At 34.3% G+C, this 20794-nt stretch overlaps 1 protein-coding gene across 1 annotated transcript in view; it reads left to right on the top strand.

The window, feature by feature from the left end:
• Positions 1–20794, top strand: part of LOC124454937 (E3 ubiquitin-protein ligase rnf213-alpha-like) — a 42327-nt gene that overhangs the window by 4851 nt on the left and 16682 nt on the right. The window contains exons 2-23 of the mRNA XM_047005689.1: positions 2115–2699; positions 3548–3594; positions 3788–4093; positions 4249–4305; positions 5284–5351; positions 6250–6432; positions 6747–6964; positions 7861–8144; positions 8362–8612; positions 10246–10461; positions 10928–11120; positions 11491–11546; positions 12764–13127; positions 13509–13604; positions 13800–13916; positions 14660–14861; positions 15017–15328; positions 16718–17289; positions 17968–18130; positions 18305–18522; positions 18914–19240; positions 19464–20269. Coding sequence (XP_046861645.1) covers positions 2115–2699; positions 3548–3594; positions 3788–4093; positions 4249–4305; positions 5284–5351; positions 6250–6432; positions 6747–6964; positions 7861–8144; positions 8362–8612; positions 10246–10461; positions 10928–11120; positions 11491–11546; positions 12764–13127; positions 13509–13604; positions 13800–13916; positions 14660–14861; positions 15017–15328; positions 16718–17289; positions 17968–18130; positions 18305–18522; positions 18914–19240; positions 19464–20269 — 5641 coding nt within the window. The remainder of the gene's footprint in view (positions 1–2114; positions 2700–3547; positions 3595–3787; positions 4094–4248; positions 4306–5283; positions 5352–6249; positions 6433–6746; positions 6965–7860; positions 8145–8361; positions 8613–10245; positions 10462–10927; positions 11121–11490; positions 11547–12763; positions 13128–13508; positions 13605–13799; positions 13917–14659; positions 14862–15016; positions 15329–16717; positions 17290–17967; positions 18131–18304; positions 18523–18913; positions 19241–19463; positions 20270–20794) is intronic.

Below are 20794 nucleotides of genomic sequence, written 5' to 3'. Positions count from 1 at the left end.
TACACGTGTACTGTAGGACATGTTTTATGATTTACTATCTTCACATAGCAAGGACCTTTCGTGTTTGCTGGTGAAAGGTTTACAACAAAGTCACAAATCCGTTTTGAAGAGTGAGATGGGATTGACTAGGTGGTTCAGGGTTAGAGGATGGTTGTCTCGACGTGTTCATAAAAAGGTGGGGTAAGAGACATGCCTCCTTCGTCTCCTCAGGATTTTCCACCTTGGTTAATAAGTGATAGGGCAAATGCCAGGACATTGTGGATGTAGAGATTTTGTATGAAAGTTTCTGATCTCTCCACGTGTTTTTAATCAGCCAACGTCTTTCTCAACTCTGCAGGTCGCTGTTACTGAAATGGCTCTTCCTTAAGAGGTGGACATGACGGAAATCGATGACCATTTGAATTAGTTGAAGCCATTTTCTATGTTGAAATATGTTTTTGTTCGTCTTTTCATTATGCGGGGCAATATTCCATCTTCACCATTTAACGGCACTTTAGGTTATGTGATTTCGATCGATTCATTCGTGGAATTGTGTGATTATCAATATCATGTAATATTTTAGATGTTGACAATTCTTTTTTATCAGCGTCATTTAATGTAACCAATGACTTTCAAAATTTGTCGTGATGAGATCTGATATAAGTGTAGCATTCTATTAGTGTGCACCATTTTGACCTTTCAGGGCTTCAACTTTTATTGACTGTGTTGTTGCGTCACGACTTATCATTATATGCCCACATGCAGGTAGGAAACCTTTTCATCTCGTCAGTCAAGCCCTAAAATTCAACTGACCTCTTCAGCTGGGCTTTTCCACCATTCTAAACGGAAATCATTACTGGACGGACATCAGGACCGTCTACCACGAACTTAATTTTGTCTATTAATTTGGGACTTATGAGAGATATGTTGCTTTGGTTATCAACAGCAAAGTTGCTCTGTATGATTCATCTAATTTGTCTGGCTTGACAATATTAACATACAAGTAGGAATTTACCTAAGTATTATGACTGTTGTTATCTCCGTTTACAACTATGCATTTACTCATCACTTCTTCCGTTTTAAAACTCTCAATGTCATATATTTCAACATAATAGAAAGTGCTTATGTCTATCATCTTTAGTTTCCTAGTTTGTCTTCTGTATGTGAATTTCCGTAGTGTAACTGATGGGCAAGGTTTGTCGATGGATCATATGAAACAGGGCTGTTATAGCTGGCAGTTTAGTGTTGGTAGGTTTGAGTTTAATAGACTCACAACTGGACTTTTGGAAGAGCGTTAAATTTTACCAAGTTTTGGTTGAGAATCTTGATTCTCTGATTATTATTTACATGAGTGTATACCTGGAGGAATGTAACTCTTTATGTGGTTGTCCCAAGTTTACTGGAATCTCCCTGTACTGCATGTATAATATAGCCATCCCAATTTTATTGCTCCTTTACAAATATTCAGGTATTTGATCACTGGGAAAATGATTAATGAATTTTTTTGCTTTGAAATTAATGAACTAAAGATAAAAAATTAAATTAATTTATAACTTTTATTTATGGGAACGTTTTATTTGTTCTATAATTATTAATGTGTGACTTTATCGACTTATTTATTCATAGAATAAACAATTAGCTAATTATACGAATTATTACCATTACTTTTTCAGCGATTTTTATGAAAAACATACGTGTTATTTGTGTGAAAATATGCGTATTATAAAAACTGCGAACGGGCGTACGTAATAGTCGTTGGCAATGTGTTTTCAATTGAAAATGTTAACTTATGGAATCTAAAGTTAGAAATAACCATGAGTAATATTAAAACTGATTTGTTTTACATTACATCAAGCAACACTGCTTAATAACAAGTCAATATTAGGTAGATCTTTGTCATTGGTATCGGTGGAGTCGCCTTCTGCCAAACGTAACTTAATTTTTGCTATTTTGTGTCCTCTGAAAGTTTTATCTCATTTTTCGTGCTTTTTACTAATAAAACATTGAGGAAAAAATGTTAAATTTTGTAGTCTAATCATTGAAAGTAGACTACCCCAGCCTTCGTATAGTAATTTTTATTTTCATTACCAACTTGCTTTTCATGCCAATGAATTCATAGCAGTTTTATTGTTCAGGATCTGATGATTCCTGGCATAAAGAACACAATGAAAACGGAAGTAGTGATGTGCAAAACAATTCAAGACATTGTGATAGTGAAGCTAAACTTGACAAAGCCACCAATAGTGAAGAAGACGATCTAAATGTTAGCGGTGGTGAAACAAAACCTGTAAAAGTTAGCGATGGTAAAGAAAACAGTAAAGACGCTGTTGATGATGAAGTAAAGAATACACAAGTCAGCGACAGTGGAGTAAAGCGTAAAAAGTCTAGCGATTGTGGAGAAAGTGCAAAAACTAACGATGGTGCAGCAAAAGCTGAAAGGGCTAGTGTTGAAGAAGATAACACGAAAGCCAGTGATTCTGGACCAAAGCGTAGGACGAAAGCTGATGATGGTAGAGAAAATAACTCAGAAACTAGCGATAGTGATGAAAACATAAACAAGGCAAGGGTTAATGGAGAAAACAATACGAAAGCTAGTGCTTCTGGATGGAAACGTAAAAAAGGTGATGATAGCGAAGATAAGAGAATAGAAACAAGAAATAATGATGAAAGCAAGAACAAGACCAGCGATGGTGGAGCAGGACATAAAAAAGCCAGCGATAGTGGAGCAGGACATAAAAAGCTGGCGATGGTGGAGCAGGACATCAAAAGCTAATGATGATGAAGTAGAACATGAAAAAGCTAGCGATGGTGGAGCAGGACATCAAAAAGCTAATGATGATGAAGTAGAACATGAAAAAGCTAGCGATGGTGAAGCAGGACATCAAAAAGCTAGCGATGGTGGAGTAGGACATCAAAAAGCTAGCGATGGTGGAGTAGGACATCAAAAAGATAGCCATGGTGGAGTAGGACATCAAAAAGCTAGCGATGGTGGAGCAGGACATCAAAAAGAAATGGTGGAGGGACATCAAAAGCTGCGATGGTGGAGGGACATAAAAGCTAATGATGATGAAGTAGAACATGAAGCTAGGATGGTGGAGCAGGACATCAAAAGCTAATGATGATGAAGTAGACATGAAAGCGGATGGTGGAGCAGGACATCAAAAGCTAGAAATGGTGGAGGACATCAAAAATGGTGAAGGGGACATCAAAGCAGCGATGGTGGAGGGACATCAAAAGGATGGTGGAAGGACATCAAAAGCGATGGTGGGGACATCAAAAGCTGCGATGGTGGAGCGGACATCAAAGTGATGGTGGAAGGACATGAAAGGTGGATGGGACATCAAAGCTGATGGTGGAGCAGGACAAAGCGATGGTGGCAGGACATGATGGTGGACAGGAAAAAGCGATGGTGGAGGACATCAAAAGCTAATGATGATGAAGCGAACGGTGAAAGGACATCAAAAGCGAGCGATGGTGGAGGACATCAAAAGCTAAATGGTGAAAGATGGTGGAAGGACATCAAAAGCTAGCGGAGCAGGATAAAATAATGATGAGGAACATGAAAAAGCGATGGTGGAGCAGGACATCAAAAAGCGAGCGATGGTGGAGCAGGACATAAAAAGCGGATGGTGGACAGGACATCAAAGCGAGGATGGTGGAAGGACATAAAGCGATGGTGGTGGGACATCAAAGCGATGGTGGATGGGACATCAAAAGCTTGGTGGAGCAGGGACATCAAAGGATGGTGAAGGGACAAAGCTGGTGGTGGAGGGGACAAAATGAGAAAGAAGTGATGGTGGAGCAGGACATAAAAAAGCTAACGATGGTAGAGGAGAGCATGAAAAAGCTAGCAATGGTGGAGCAGGACATCAAAAAGCTAGCGATGGTGGAGCAGAACATGAAAAAGCTAACGATGGTAGAGGAGAGCATGAAAAAGCTAGCAAAGGTGGAGCGGGACATCAAAAAGCTAGCGATGGTGGAGCAGAACATGAAAAAGTTAGCGATGGTGGAGCAGGACATGAAAAATAGTGATGGTGGAGCAGGACATAGAAAAGCTAGCGATGGTGGAGTAGGACAAGAAAAAGCTAGCGATGGTGGAGCAGACTCAAATCATGTAGGGTTTGTTCTAAATTACGTGTTATGATTCTGAGCCCAATTTTATATTTATTTTACGACTTTTTTAACTCAATTATCTTTATAATATGAATGCACATGAAAATGAATCTTTAAGTTGGTGTAATACGATCCTTTGTTTTTTGTCAATCCCAGAAAAAGACTGATCAAACCCTGTTGCAAATGTCGGTTGGAAACGATCCTTTACAACAGGTATGTGGCTATACGTATACTTAAAATTTTTGTCAAAGTTTATAAATTACTTGCATCTTAGCGTCATTTGAAACATCGATCCGAAAATCTGCAAAAGCCATATTTTTACAAAAAAACTATGGGCTCAGTATATACAAACGTTTTCTAGCTGCATTGCTTAAATTAAATGCCAAGCATTATGTACAAATTATACTTATCTTTTACGTAAATAAAGAGGCTGCTCTTGGAGAACGGAGGTACAATGTTTGAGGGAAAGATTATCGCTGGTGTTTTTTCTCACTCACACTCGCTGAGTGCGATACAGAATACCAAATCAAAGGCAAACTCGAGATTTTGTTAAAATATTTAAAATCAAGCCATCAGTGGACTGCAAGTATCATTTTGATTATTTATGTGGGGATTTTGAAACCTTATTCAATGAGTGCGAGTGTGAGTGAGCTTCTAGATAACAGGCGTATGGGAGTCTACTTAATTTTCCCGTTCCGAAATAAATTCGTTGGCTCTACTGGCGTTTACACATCTTGAAACCATTTCTAATTTTTTAAGTTAAAAACAAAGGGAAAAAGAGGTATTTTCCTGTACGACAGTTTATCACTAGTGAGAAAACCCCGCACGTCAAGTCGGATGCTGCTAACGATTATTTCTTTGTGAATTTCCTTTGTTTTTGCTGCTGGTTGGATGTTGCTTGTTAGAAAAGAATTATTACCGACTGTTAGATCTATGAACAAGTCTCAATGCATATGGAATAAAATGTTTTTGTTTTAAATTTGTAAAGTCAATGCTTTGCACGTGATTCATCTATGAAAAGAAAGTAACTGAGTGAGTTGCTTTTGAAAGATGTCGACCAATGTCTTAACCATGATCGAGGTTTACTTTATATATTTTATATCATAGCATCATGTGTTAATTAAGGGGGTGTCTTGCTTGTTTTTCGTTCCTAATCATTATATTTTGTCATTTATGTTTCACTGAGTATAGGATGGTTATTTCTACCAGAAGAAAGACTTAGAGCCAGATAACAGGAGAAAGCCCAACAAAAAAGACAGGCATGTTTACCCAACATTTTTTCAGAACAATGATATTTCGGTTTGTGGTGAAGGGTTGGGGCATCCAGATAGTGCGTGTAATAAAATAATGCATAATGCACGCTTCCAGTATTTTTCTTCTCACACCATCTTACTAAATCTGACACTCAAAAATTTACGTAGTTAGGCAAAGTTTTCTTAATTTTCTTTGTATCTACGGCCAATGTGACAATCATGAAGAAGATAAGTTGAGTTCTCATGTTGTTTGCCTTTCTTGTTTATTCCATTAATCTGGCTGAAAAATTTCAAAATATTCGTAGTTAAATTTGTCTTGAAGTTCTTACTAGTTTTGTGGTGACATATGATGTATTCTCTTGCTCACTGTGCTTTCATTAATGCATTCTTTGATTAGTTGATTGCTCTAGCACCGAATCCTTGGGTCGAACAAACTGAATATGTATACGTAGTTTCTAAAATGAATCGCATATGAAATACAAACTGAAAATGCTAGCAATTTAAATTGTTTGATCTTTAACAAAAATAAAATTGGGCAAAATTTATTAACTAATTTACAAATGTTGATGGAAGTTAAGTCAATTAACCGACCCAGATCTTAAATTATAATTCTCGGAGACTAGGAGCTGTTTAATAACGTTTTTTATTTCTGATGTAACAGATTATCCAATTTTGTGTAAACTGATTTTGTGTAAACTGGTGTAATACTGTTCATGTTACAAAAATATTGTAAGAGCTCGATGTGCAATCACACTAAAGTCCATTTAGCTGTTGTAGATTCACTTGCTATTTTGATGCATATTAATAGGGAACAGCCTCTCATTTGAAAAATATGATCGCTGATTTCAATCCCCCGGATTAAAAATTCTATTGATTACTCAACATTTTGCTAATATGTTTTTAGACGGAAGAAAAACACAGAAATCACTCAAGCAGAAGAGAAAATGATGACTGTTGTTTTTATTGCAATGTTGTCGAAGAATTTTCAGAAAGATTATAACGACGAGACAAAGATTGTTATTCTAGGACAAGCACCAATTTTCAATGACTGGGATGAAGGATCTGGAGAGTCTGTTACGGTAGAAAGGTGGGTATGCTTTTCTTCGTGATTCATAAACTTACAACTGAATATCTTTAAATAGTAGCTATGACACTTGAAGTCGTTTGGAAAACGATTTTGTATTTCCTTCGGACTCTAACTTTAAACACGTTGATGTAAAACGGTTCAATTTTTTTTGTGTCAGAGACCTGGTCACAGTGAGTTTTGTGTCATAAACCTTGGTCACCTGCAGTTTTTGTATATAAGTCATTACAATTGAGGCGTGGGGGCTCATTCAGATACAGTAGCTTTGCTGGTTTGATCAAATGTCCTGTTCAGTTATGTGCTCTCTTATATTTCAGAAATGAACAAAAGCAAATTTTTCTTCGTTGTGAACTTAAAGTTCCTTTAAAGTTCTGTAATTATAAATGTGCCTACAAATATGTCTTGGTCGAAAGCAAGAATAACGAGAAGAGCTCGATTTATGAATGTTTAGTGGAGGTGGAATCCAATCCTTTTTGGAAGTACGGTTTGATCGATCGGTGCCTTGATATTCCCAATGAATATGCTGTCGAAAACAGTAAGTATATATTTTAACTTACAAAATAAAAAAAGACGAACATAATGGCAAGGTACGATAAATGCAATCTTGATTATGATTGGCTTAGAGGTTACAGACGATTCCTAATGTTTTGCCACCTTGAAAGTTATTTGTGCGTTACGTAATTCTTCATGTGAAAATTGTAAGCAAAAAAGTATACTAGCGGAAACTTGCTCAAGCAAAGCGCTCTACAAACTACTTAATTTTCTCGAATTATCGAAAATAAGGAAATAAAAAAACACAGAAAGGGTTACACTAGTCAGTAAGGCAAGTTTTCATCAAGTATTTACAGGAAAAAGATAAAAGCTAACCGCAAAACTTATTTAATTTTGAAGAACGGAAAACTTTATGGCTTCACAAATAGTTTGAATTCCTTACCTTCAGTTATATAGTTAGACAATTTTGGAATTCAGCTTTGCTTCGGCAGATAACATTGAACTGAATAATTCTTGATATCATGCTCAACCTCATCCAATAATTGTTTAATTGTCACTATTGATTAATGGCCACCAGATTTAAAAACTGTATTATTGGAGCGCCTGCTCCCCGGTTTCTATGCCTCTAAATTATTTTATGCTAATTGTGACTGGCAGATATGCATGTGCCAGGAACGGAAGATTAATGCATCGAGTGACCACTGTTTCATGGTAGGTATAAACGAAGGAGCGATAGAGAAGTGATTCTACTGGGCACTCGTAGACCAGAATATCTAACAATATATTATATTATAATAATTTATGTTTAGTCATATCATAGACAATAGTACTAAAAGCGCGACAATGTAGGAAAATTGCCTTTGAGTGACCTGACTTTTCCGGGTTTTAAATTTGATATCTATACAATGTTGTCAGCTGATGTGATTCATATTTTGTCAGAAATATTCTACAAATACGATGGATTTGTGTACAAAAACCTTGGAATAGAAATTCTGGTCCGTCCCGAACATAATATTAAAGACAGGGAACAATTTTTTCAACTGCACTTTCCGCGTTGGAAAGGATTTTTTGTTGCTTCTTATGATGATGAACTGAAACCGGTCGAATCTTTGGAAAGACTTCATCTTTTGCATCTAAGTCAAGATAGTCACAAAATGCTTACGTCTTATGAAGGAAATTGGTCGTATAAAAAAGTGGATTTGCGAAAACTGGATCTTGAAAAGGTTTGAGCTTATTGCACGTCTTGTCGTCGATTGTCGCCATATACTAATTAAATAAGAAGAACAGCCAGTTTGCCGGCTTTTTCCTTTGTTTATCATTTGTTTTAATAACTGTGGCTTATTACAGTCATAATTGAGATATATCATTAAAAAAAGAGTGAACTGCTTTGAAAAGCGCAGTTATTATTCAAACCTATTATTTGAAATATTTTTGTTACAGATTTATGTTCAAATATTGATGCAGAAAATAAAAAACAACCTTAGGATTATGGAAAGTGAGGATGGCCTACAGAATAAAGTTGATGGACTGATTTCCAGTGCTGTTATTGTTTACGTATTTGTGAAGTACAATGTCCAACTTAGTCATGACGACGTCGTAACGGTGTTCAAATGTCTCAAGATTACACCTGATAAAAATTTATGCGATAAACTGACTGAAAGCATTCGTAATTTTAAGGAAATAATGTCGAGGTTTGTTCTTGTAATTTCATTCACTTTATTTGCCGAATCTAAAATGGTTTGAAACTCAAAATCTAAAATTCCACAATAATGTTGAAGCCACGATACATTACAATCCCCTTCTGCATCCAATTCTTAAAATACCATCGGCTTACGGTTAGTGTAAAGTTTGAGGTTTTAGTGTGGTTGGATACAGTTCTCATTGATTTGTATGCTTAAGACCTACCAAAAGAAGTTATTCGATTTTGGTTTTGGAAGAATTTGATCTTAAAGCCAGCTCGTAAGTTTGAGGGTTCTTTGCTGATTTCAGATCATTAATAAAATTGCTTTTTTATAATTTTTCCTTCGTTAGCATTATTTGTTTATTTCTTATTTTCTATTTATTATTTTTACTTTGAGTAAACACCAAAATATTTAAATAACACAAATAAACTCTCGGGCTGGCTACTCCTCTGTCTCACTGTAAAACTAATAGATTTATTAAAGGGCAAATAACTGAAATTTCCGTAGCACGATTGACGATGAAACCTACGGGCTGTTTACGCCTTGCTAAATGTGCTTTGACCCGCTGACACAATTTTGGATTTTTTTCTTCAAAACGTTTTGAAGTATGCGAGGCCGCTTTTTCAATGTTATCTCTACTATTTATTAGCTATTTGACTGTGTATTTGCGAATTCCTGCAACGCTTAAATTCAATTGTTTCTATGAAAATATGAAGAAAGACGATTTACCCCGCTGCGGACTCAAGTGCGATATTGAGCATTCTCATATTTGCTGAACGTTAGTAATGGATGTATAAGTTGCATGTGAGGTAAAATTTTTGAAAAACCTTGTTTTACTGGTTCATGAAGCCAGTCGGGAGTTCGTACATCTTTTATTAATCTTTCTATCCCATTCGCGACGATCCTCAAAAAACTCATTACAGGAGCTAGGTACCACCTTTATTGATACTCGGGGCATTCTTAAAAATATAAAGCTCGTTTGTCAATATCGACGCTATATCTTATGTTAGAAAAACACATAAGAATTCTGGAAGTATGGTCATGCTGAGGATCTAAAGCTGACTTAGGAGAAGAAACAAGAGGCACGACAAAAAATGAGTTTTTGTGTGGAATTTTTTGAGAAGTGAACCAGAGAGGAGAAGTTCCCGAAAACCATTTTCCAAAATAGTTTTACAGATCGAATGAAGAAGAAAACTGGCTGTAAGATGATTAAGTTTTGGAAATACAGGTCTCATTTTAAAAAATAATATAAAAAGGCAAATGAAAAATGTGACGAAAATGTTCTAAGAAAAAGGCTAGGTTCTCAAATCTAAACGATACAACATCAGCATGTGCTGAGGATGTGACGCTGTGATTGTAGCTAAGCTGGGAAATCGCGAAATATAGAACTTTTTTACTTTTAGTTCTTATACGTCTAGTTGTGGTGGTTTTTATGCAGATGTTTTTGACGGCCAGTGTTGTTCCTACCGTATTGATTGTGCAAGACGTGTACAAAAACTCAATTTTGCTGTCTGTCCATAACATGTTTTAATGTCAAATAGCCCAAGGATCGTTTGTGCATGCGCAATTATTGCGACATGTTTTGTAAACAATAAGTTTAGATGAATAATTTTGATGGCTGTTTCTCTTCCTTTATCATTAGCTCCTTCATCGACAATTTTATCAAGTTTTACGAAAAACAAATGACAGTGATACCTTTGGTTCTCTGGCTTAATGCGCTGCCTTTGGTGCACTTTTTACGAGGAGACTGCAAACCGTTTGAACATGTAGATTCTACGAAAGCCCTGGATATTTCAAGCTGGAATTGGTGGGGGATGAAAGACTTTCCATGCCGAAATTTACAAGGTTTTGCAGAAAGGTTGGTGGTCATAATTAAAAATATAGCTAGTATTAAATAATGAAAAATTAGTGATTTATTAACTATATCAAGTATACTGTTTGAGTTATCTGGTTGACACAAAATTTTGTGGAGTTTAATTTTGTAGTTGGGCATTGATCGCTTATTGTCTTCTTTTGCATGATATATACATGAAGTTATCGTGTTAATTACATATTACCTTTACGCTTTTTGTTTTTCATTGAATGAGTGATATTTTTAAACTAATAAAGATGTCACTTCAGTGGTATGGTTAAGCGTTCTGTGTAGTACACTCCGAACATGGAATTTGGAAAATAAGTATTTAAGTAGGAATGCTGGCGTCGTTGTCTTTTAGTGGACTTCACGAAATGAGTTTGTTCACAACCTGAAACTTAAACGTAATTTGGGTTATAGGCAAAAATGAAAATGCTCACTGCCTTTTTCTATTTTTTATAATGAAATACAGAGAGGCATTGGAAGTTTTGGAAAATTTGAAGAAAATTTTTGAAATGGATCCTTTGATCAAACGTTTATTTCTTTTGCTCTGTCCTCTGGAAATATACCATGAACTTTTAAAAACTGGATTGTTTACTTTCCTGGAGTTATGTTTCACAATGCGAAAGCTTATTTCTGATCGATCTCTTTCATCTGGAAACATAGTGAGTGTGTTAAAGAATGATTTAATCACTTGGTTTGTATGCGCTATACGTTAAATAGCAAGCGTTTTTGTTTTTGCAATACGGATGTTTGGGTCATTCAATCTATTATTTTTCACTGCTATGGCTTGTTCAAAAAAAAGTGAAAAATTTTTATGTTACAAGATTTAGAAAGTCTCTTGTTTTAACAGTATATAATTCTTAATGCCATTTCTAAAATTTCTTATATCAATATGTAACCATAAGAGAAAACGAAACTGAATGACTCCTTTTTACTCATTTATTCTTACTCCTATGTTCCCGAAGATCACTTTTGCTCGTTTACTAAATTCTTAAGTGAAGAAATTGTTACAAAATCTGTTAATTTTTTTAGATCAACATTCTTGTCAATTTTTTGGAAGAAATGAACAAAACCTTAATTCATGTGTGGTAAGACAAATAGTTGATGTGATTTTGCAAATACTTTTTTGTAATGTTACTAGCAATCGTCATAACCAAGATACATCATAGAACATTATAAAAAATTGTTACAAATAGGCTATTGTCATGGCAACTTCTTAATCAAACTCTACTAGTCACACCAATGATTTAGGGGGGTTAGAGACTACCCTACAAGAGCTTAGTAAACTATATGTGGTCTTGTAACTGGAGGCGGATCGTAATTAGATGCCTAGTTTTCCTTCTTGTCTGTTGTTTACATTGTGAAAAACTAGGCTTAAAATACGGCGTGCAGCTTGTGTTTAGTAACTACATGCCATATTATTACAGACGTAATTAACATAATGCGAGACAGTCGATTGCATTTTCGGAGTAATAGGAACGCTAAGATGGCTAAATGTAACTGCAACCAATAAATTGTTATACACACCACCGAGTTGTACAGCAAAGTGGTCTTAGCTACTGTTTATTCAAGTTACTGTGCCGGTTCTGTAGCAAAGTAAAAACAAAATTTTCACATTGTTTTTACACGGCTCATTATAATTTTATATTATTGATTTCATTTACTGATTTTATTTTCGTCACAGAGAAAACGTTGAATTTGCTTATGAGGAAAAAAATCGAAATGATTTGCGAAAATATTTGGCAGACAATATTCACAGGAATATGAATTTGTGTTTTTGAATTTTATCTTATTGACTGACGTTTCGACAATCTTAGGGGTAGTCATCTTCAGAGTCAAATGAGGAGTAAACGTCAGGTTAGCCGTATTTGTTATCTGGTTCTTACGTCATTGTATTGTCATTGTATTCACAATGACACCCACACATTTCCTGTACACACAATACAATGACGTAAGAACCAGATAACAAATACGGCTAACCTGACGTTTACTCCTAATTTTAACTTATCTTAAGCCGCATGATGGTAAATTTCTTTACAGTTGCATTTTAGCTTTTAGAAATGAAATGAAAAAGAAATTTAGCGTTAGGAATAAAGCTGAACATTGTCTGAAATGAATTTGTAGAACGACATATTAAATTGAATCATATCAAAACAGCTAATGACAAACATATGTATGTTGATTAAGATAAATCACATTATGTAATTGCTCTATAGATTGTGACCGTAGGTACGAGATTTGGACATGCAAAAAATACCAGAAATTATTGGATATGATTGATTTTGTTTGTTTTACTTATTTTAAGTAGTCCTAAGGACTTTCCCAAAGCAAGATATAAAGAAACAAGTTCTCTATTAACTTCACTTGGGAGAATTGCAAAGAATGTCAAAAGTTTTCTTCCTTTGCATCAAGTAAAGTTTTTATGTTGTTTGGCTAAGTGCACTGCCAGCGCTATTGATTTGCAAAAGGCAGGATTGGAGGTAGAAGATAATGGTGAAAAAGAAGGCGATGAAAGAAATTTAGGCAAATCTTATGCCCAATCACAAGATATAAATGGGCTTCTTAAATTTTTCAATGAACTGATCAAAACGGTGAAAGAGTTTCTTAACTTACCATTTTACCGCAATCTTGAAGATTGCAAAGATAATACATGGAAAAATGATTTGCATGTAAGTATTAAAAATGTCTGTGCGAAATTTAGTCCCTTGTTAAGCAGTGAGTAAAGCTATTTCAATATAACCAAGTTATTAAACGTCGTGATCGTATTCTTTATTTTTAAAAAACAAGTGTAGCAATTTTCAAATGCTCTGTAATCGATGCATTACTTAGCTGCAAGGCTAAACACTTAACAAATAATTTCAATATATGGTTTTAAAATGAAAATTTTGTATATTTAGTAATGTTGAGTAGCACTTTCACGGTGGCAATGAAAATTCTTGAAATGGGTTTTATGTTCTGCTCTTTATAGCGGAAATGAGACTTAACAGAATATATAACTAGAGTAAGCCATGTAATCGTTTTGCCTGCGTGTAATTTACGTTGCTGTTTAGGTCTGGAACGAGGTGTTGCCGTTTGCTGCTTCAGATGTTTTTGTAAAGTTGTGGTATGATACTTTCAGAAAACAGTTTCTCGAAAGGATACACAAGGCAAGAAATCAGTGAACATGCAATCTCTGCATTGATTTATTTAAATTCTTCTAACGTTGGGATGTCAATCATATAGGAATCTCAGCTCTGTGTTGTGCAAATGAACTGTTTTTGATCTAAATAATTTGTTAACTTTTATAAACATTTTAATTTCAAAATATAAAGAAATTCTTTAATTTCCTCAATTTTATTTAGGTTTCACCATTTCGTCAAATAGAGTTGTTTTGTTTATCCAACGAACAAAAATGTAGCCAAGAAGTTGCAACATGTTTGAGTGACGCTGCTTTTAAAGCAATTGAAAAAGTTGTAAAAGTAAGTTTTTCGAAACAATTTTCTTTCAGCTTTTGCTCTCGGAGTTGAAAAACTTCAAAACGTAACTACGTAAAAAGGTCAGAGATTTTTTGAGGTGATGCTATTTTACTTGTCTGTTTTTTTGCTTTGTATTCAATCATCCTTTTAAAACTTGGACAACTTTTAGAATTACTGTATCATAACAAGAGTGAGCATATAACTATATTAACTGCATGTTAATCTGTATTGCAAAAATATTTTGCCAAAAGTATCACTCTTTTTCTTTTTTTACTGTAAACGGGAGCTATGTTTTCGCAGCTCATGCAGTTGTCATTTGGAAAAAGAACTTAGGTATAGCTTTATTCTGAGTGATGACACGATCACTGCAATTTTCACTTTTTTTTTAATATGGCAGAAAGTGTCACCTTTTGAAATATGCATATTGGATGACATGACATTGAAATTTAATGACGCATGCAGTATTAATAAAAATGATACTTTAGGTTTGTATTGTATTCTTAACTCCAATGATGAATCAAAACATTGATAACTGTAAGAAAGTGCGAAGATAAAAGGGGGCATCATAAATTGTATTGTGTTGCTTTTGTATTCATCATTTGGCTCTTCGCTGTCTGACAAAATGCATTACCTTTATAGCTTCAATAATTTTGCTTACTTTACAATAAATGGATAAATTAAAAGACGGTACATGGAAATTTTAGTTTTCGTCCCTGTTTTTGAAAAAAATTGTCATTGAATCTTAGGGAGATTACAGTATACGCACATTTGAACGCTTAAGTCAAGACAAGTCATTAAAGGCAATAAAGTTACTGAGTGAAATGTTGCATAAAGCATGGCCTCATGAGCTGAACGTAGAAAGTGACTTAAGTGGGAAAAAAGAAAGAGAAATTTTGCTGTTCCACCTGCTCACATGGTCAACATGGCCAGGACTTCTCAAATTTATCAGTAAGTGTTTTATAAGTGATAGATGTATGATTTTAATCCAACATCTATTTAATGTTAAGTTTTTTGTAATTCGTTGACGGTGAATGGATGATTTGGATAGATTTTTAAATTTATGTCTTTCGTTCGTTAAATGTCTTTTACTTCTCTTTAATCAGGCAGCGATGCTATTAGCAAAGAGGGGCTGACAAAGCAAGGCAACTGTGAAATGATGATTGTTCATGCAGAATCATGTCTGGACAGTGTGATGAAATCAGTGTGTGATGGTAGTGTTACAGTTGAAACATTTCACTTGCTGCAGAATTATTCGAAAGAATATTTAAGCCTTAGCGAAATATACGAGGAAAGTCAAAAGAAAAGTCACACTGCTGCCACTTGGTTCTATCAGCGGGAATCAGAACTAAGTAGTTTTCTTAGTTTGCACAAACAACTCTCCATCTTCGTTCATTTGAGTAAAAATTTCATGAAAGGTAAATAATCGCTCATCTGTCTCATGATCTAGTCTATTTTATTCTTTGGGAAAGTTTGCTGAATGGTGAATTAGCTAGTGCGTATCGCTTCACTCGCTAACCAACTGAAATGATGCAATTTCTTTTCTTTATGAGTACCACAAAAGGCTGAGATTAGTTGTTAAAAACACATCCTGGCAATAATCTCTTGCACCATAATCTGGTTTGAATCTCTTACCTTGCTAATAATCTTTTCAAAAGAAATACGTTCACAAAAACTTTAAATTTTGATTTTTTAAATTTTTATTTAATATTTGTAAAGCGATGTATTTTCCGCTATTTTCTTAACAACTATGATTATATGCACTGTCATATTGATTAATAAAAGTGCATGTTGAAAAATGAAACAAATATAGTAAAAAACAAATTCCGAAAAAGCAAGACATTTTGAGATTGCAAAATATGAATCAAAACAAGACGAGAAGTAAGCTAAATTTTCGACTTTATTTCAGAGTCATCCTCAGACAGAATTATAAGGGATGACTTTCGCAATCTCAAAATGAATGTTGGTAAAGTTAATTTTGCTGTGCAAAAAACCTCCACGAGATTATGTTTTTAATGGACTTGGAAAACGTGAATTGAAGTCACTTAAAGATTATCAATTTGCACAAGGAACCATACACCTGTACTTGCAAAGACAAGCATGGAACACTTGACAGTAAATTAACGTTGTTTGGGGCCTAGTGTGGAATTTGGTTATAACCTGTTTTCTAAATGTCGCTGAAGGAAATGTTTGGGATTCCACAAAGCCCTGTAGTTGAACCGTTATATATTATTCTGGGCTAAATAATTTTATTGTTTCTTTACTTTTCTATAACAATAAGACATTTAAAAATAGTTTTTAAGATAGCAATCGATCGCCATGGTGCAGTATTTCTGAATTATGCAGTATTCTTTGAAGACAGCTGTTTGCATTACAATATTCTTTTAATAATTCTTCTCAACAGATTTTTTGCTATTTTGCTTACCAAAATATAGGAACAGATTCTGTAGTTTTACAGATTTTCTTGCCAAAATAACACTCAGAATGCTGAAATATAGCATATCCTATCTTATAAATCCTTATAAAGCATATCCTATTGTAAACCTTAGCAACAAGACAAAGAATGCATCATTTTAATAAATAATTTATTTCTATAATTAAGACACCAACTACATATTATATTAAACACAAGAAATGAATTTGAGATGCACTTTCTGATATATATATAGCTTTATGCTGAAAAAATTCATTCCGACAAATTAGAGCAGATGTCGGAAAAATTTTAAATACAAAAAATAACTGTAAAAAATATCTAGAAATTGATTACAAATTTTAATTTAATCACTTTGTGCATTGTTTATTTTTAGTTGATGAAGAGTTTTCCTATTTGCGAAAAAAGATTGATCAAGACTATCGTGATTTATCTCTGCGCGAAATTGGCTTCACCAATGAACGTGGTCATTTTAATTCATTGTTTTTCAAAGTGGACAAAAGCATTCTCCTAATGATAGAAAATATGATTGCGATGCAAGAAAGTGAATTGTTTAAAAACAACTGGAAGAAGTTTCAGCAAAAGTTAAAAGATGAAGTTTTTAGCATCCAGAAGATTCACGATGATGTTTGGAAAGTCATCGAAGAGAAACTTAAGGCTGCTAATGAAGATTTTTTTGATGGTGTAACGGAGCTGACGAGGATTGATAAATATTTACGCTTACTTGGAAATAATTACGACGCTTTAAAAAAAGAGTTCAAGCTTCTTTCAAAATATTTTGGTTATCCACCGCAGGGCGATGTTGACAAACTACTCAAAGATATCATTGGTAAAGTGACAAAATACAAGAAGTTATTTTTCAAAGGGGAAGCTGCGCAGGCGATACTTGATGTACGCAGAGTATTTTATTTGAAAGGTGACTTTTCTGATGTGAAATTGATTAAAGAGGTAAGTTTATATGGTTATTTTATCCCTTGGATGACTGCATTTACGTATAACTATGATTCAGCATTTTAAAGTTAAAACTTCAATTAAACACTGATATTGTAAGTGGTTGAAGGCAGAAAAACATTCATCATCAATCGTCGTGAAAACGTTCATTTTAGTGGTTGTTTTTGACTGGATATTTTGCATTCAAAATAACGTACATGTACTATGCTCATCAAAATCTTTGAGATCAACAAATATCTTTTCACGGCTTTCAGCAGCCGTATATGATAAAGCATTCTTGTCACAAAAGTGACCAATTGAATTTTTGAATTATTTCAGAAAAAAAAAGACTTTTATTGTTGCGTCTACGTCTTTGAGGTGTGCATAAGCCAGTGCAAACAGAAAAAACATCTTTTGCCTTTATAAAATAACAGTAATGCAAAACGGATAAATTTAAAACAATGTTTTAGTTTTTCTTCTAACTTCTATACATAAATGATTTGCAACTGTTTGATGGATTTGATTTATCAAGCTCAGATCGGTTTGTACATGTTATTGTTAGCTAATCTGAATATACCAATTAGTGCCCTCATTTTACTGTTTGTTTATATAAAATCGTTTTAAAACTCTTTTAAGCATGGTTTTTTATTAAAAGAAAATATGTGGTGTGCAACATGATATTGTTTTTACTTTTAGATGATATCTGGTAACCTCCATGATCAAACTATTAACGATGTGAAAGATGACTTACTGAAAGCGGGAGAGCTTTTAGATAATATGACCTCTTGCAGGCTGAATTGCTTAAAAGTGTTTGCCAAAAGTGTTGAATTAGTTCATTGGTTGAGAGAAAATATTAAAGGTAGAACGTTTTCTGATTTCTTAGTGATTAAATAAATACAATTCATAGTTTGCTGCCGAAAGGAGAAGGGTTAATTAATTTCCAAAATGAATTAAGCTATCGTCACAGTGCTTTGGGTTGTATGTTGATAATTCGCGATTTGCGAACTCTTTCAATTTTTCTGTAAATTTCCAGATGAAAAAGAGTTAAAGGTATTCGTTGATTTGGCCATGATATCAGCTGGTGAAAGCGATATAGAAATTGACCGTATTTCTTGTATGCATACAAGCTGTTTGGGATTTGGCTCTTTGATATTTGGCTATCGTGAAGAGCATGGTTTTCGTAAACTGATGAAACATTGCGAACCTCTCTGGCAAGTGATTGATGCCAATCCAACCATTGACAGAAAGCTAGTAAGTGTTCTAGTTGAACTTCATTGTATATAGGTGGCTATTTTAGACACTCTGATGTTACGTTTAATGAATTTACACCATCGTTTTGTTATTGTAAACTTTTATAGAAACTGTAGCGTTTGCAAGGTTGGGAGATAAAATGACGTAAATTAAATAGAGTGTCGATTATCAAATTCTGTTGTACTGTTCAACGCAAGACAAAGTATTGCAAAACGTTTGCATTGACGAATTTATAAATTTGTTTGCCCTGAAACTACTGAGCACGCTAAACAAAAAGCTTTTATGTTATTTATCTCGCATCTAAATCAACAAAAAAAAAGTCAAAGGTTTCTTCTGTTCTTGCGTAACATGTTTTAATTAATGATAACTAACGTCAATTTTTTACTTTAAGGAATTAACGCAGAAAAATCTTTCTTGGCTGAAGCAGATCAAAAAGTCACATGGTTCAGTTGCTTTGACAACAATGTTCCAAGTGGAAGCAATCAATTCATGTGGTATTTACTACATTGCTGACAAGGAAAAAGAAAAAGGAAACAAAGCAACGAAAACAAGTGGAAAACCTGAAGAGGTCGTGGTTCTTGTTGTTCCGGAGGATACCGATAGGAACCGAGAGGAAAAAATTTACAGTTTGGATGAAATTAAAGATATTCAAAGCAAACTCATGTTAATTGCTGGAAAAGCAGACAGTGGAAAGGAGGAAGTCGACCAATTCAATCAGGTTATTTGCTTTCTCAATTTTTTTTTAGATTACACTTGATTTTTTATCGTGCCTCTTGAATTCTTATGAAGATAAATGTTGGTCACATTGTTAAACTAGTTCATTAAATCATTCAACAATTTAAACGATAAAATATCCTTCGAAACTGATTACTTGCAATATTGGCAAAGTGTTTGAAGGTATATTTGCAATTTCTTTACGTGTATGCCTACTTTTGGTTTAGGTTTTTGAAGGAATTTTGAGATTAAGTGAACTTTACTTGCAACTTTGCGATGTGGGGGAAATCAATTATCTCACCTGGAAATCTAAGTTTCAATGCAGTAAAAAAGAACATCAGAATGACAAACTTCTCTCCAGCATTAATGAATATTGTAATAACATGGAAAACGACTTAAAGCTATGGAAAGAAACTATCGATAAAAAAAGATTGCATTGCTACTCTTTAAACCATTTTACTATGAAGCAGATTTTAACCTTACGAAAAGAACTTGCCAAAGCTTGTGTTGGTGAAACTGCAGTCAATGAACTTCCATGGCAAATATTTGTGCTTCTTCAAACAGTTAAGAATGACATTGATCCGATAATACTTGCAAATGTACCAAAGTCAATGATTCCAGAGAATTTTGTGTATTTAAAAGATGAAGAAGAATTGGAAAATGTGGATGAACCTTTTGACAGTGACCAGGACGGTGACGGTGACACAGATGGCGAAAAGGATACAACATTACATGCACATATACGAAGACAAAATTCGTTTGAAGTGCTTACTTCTGTAAAAGATATTCTAGAGTCCCAGGGCTATGATGAGGAATACATACTAGCTGCTCTACAAGTTTGTGGTCGTGATGCAACAAAGGACGATCTTCTTGCATGGGTATTTGACTGTAATGATGACGAAGAAAACATCTTGGCTTTATCACAAGAAGCAAAGCAAAATCCTCGTCTTTCTGATCTTATAACCGAAGTGTTTGGTACTGACTCTGACACTCGAGATGAAGATAATTTATTGGAAATCTCTCAACCTACTAGGTAAAACTCTTATTTTGGATTAAAGTTTAATTGTTGTACATTATTTGTGAAAATCATTCAAATCTTCAGAAATCTTTTGTTTTTCCATTGAGTGAACACACGAAAATTTTCTCAGCAGAACCAAGTAATTGGGTTCTCTTTGCCACTGAAAACGTGCACTATGTTTGGCTGAGAGACGCAATTTATAAAATACCTTTCTTCTTGGCTTAAGTTTCTGAAATGCAAGTGTAAAGAAGTTTATATTAATTACTTAAACACAATCAACTAATGGTTATATTATGCAAAAGGTCAGTTGCTCTTTTAGTTTTTGCAAGGATCATTAGGGCTTCATGTGCATAGAAATTAAATAACGATATTGTAGAAATGTGAAACACGGTCTAGGAGGTTCTTTGCATTCCTGTTAAATTTTATAATTGCATTCAACTAGTCATTATTAAATAGCACACCAATTTTTGTGTTCTTGAAAATTGACGAAGTTATATTTTCAAAATTCCTACTGCAGGGGATACATTAAGCTATGCTGTA

The sequence above is a fragment of the Xenia sp. Carnegie-2017 genome, unplaced genomic scaffold (genome assembly GCF_021976095.1).
Source record: "Xenia sp. Carnegie-2017 unplaced genomic scaffold, XeniaSp_v1 HiC_scaffold_3, whole genome shotgun sequence".
NCBI classification, from domain to species: domain Eukaryota; kingdom Metazoa; phylum Cnidaria; class Anthozoa; order Malacalcyonacea; family Xeniidae; genus Xenia; species Xenia sp. Carnegie-2017.
The sequence above is the reverse complement of the archived record's forward strand: the minus strand, read 5'-3'. Positions and strand labels throughout refer to the sequence as shown.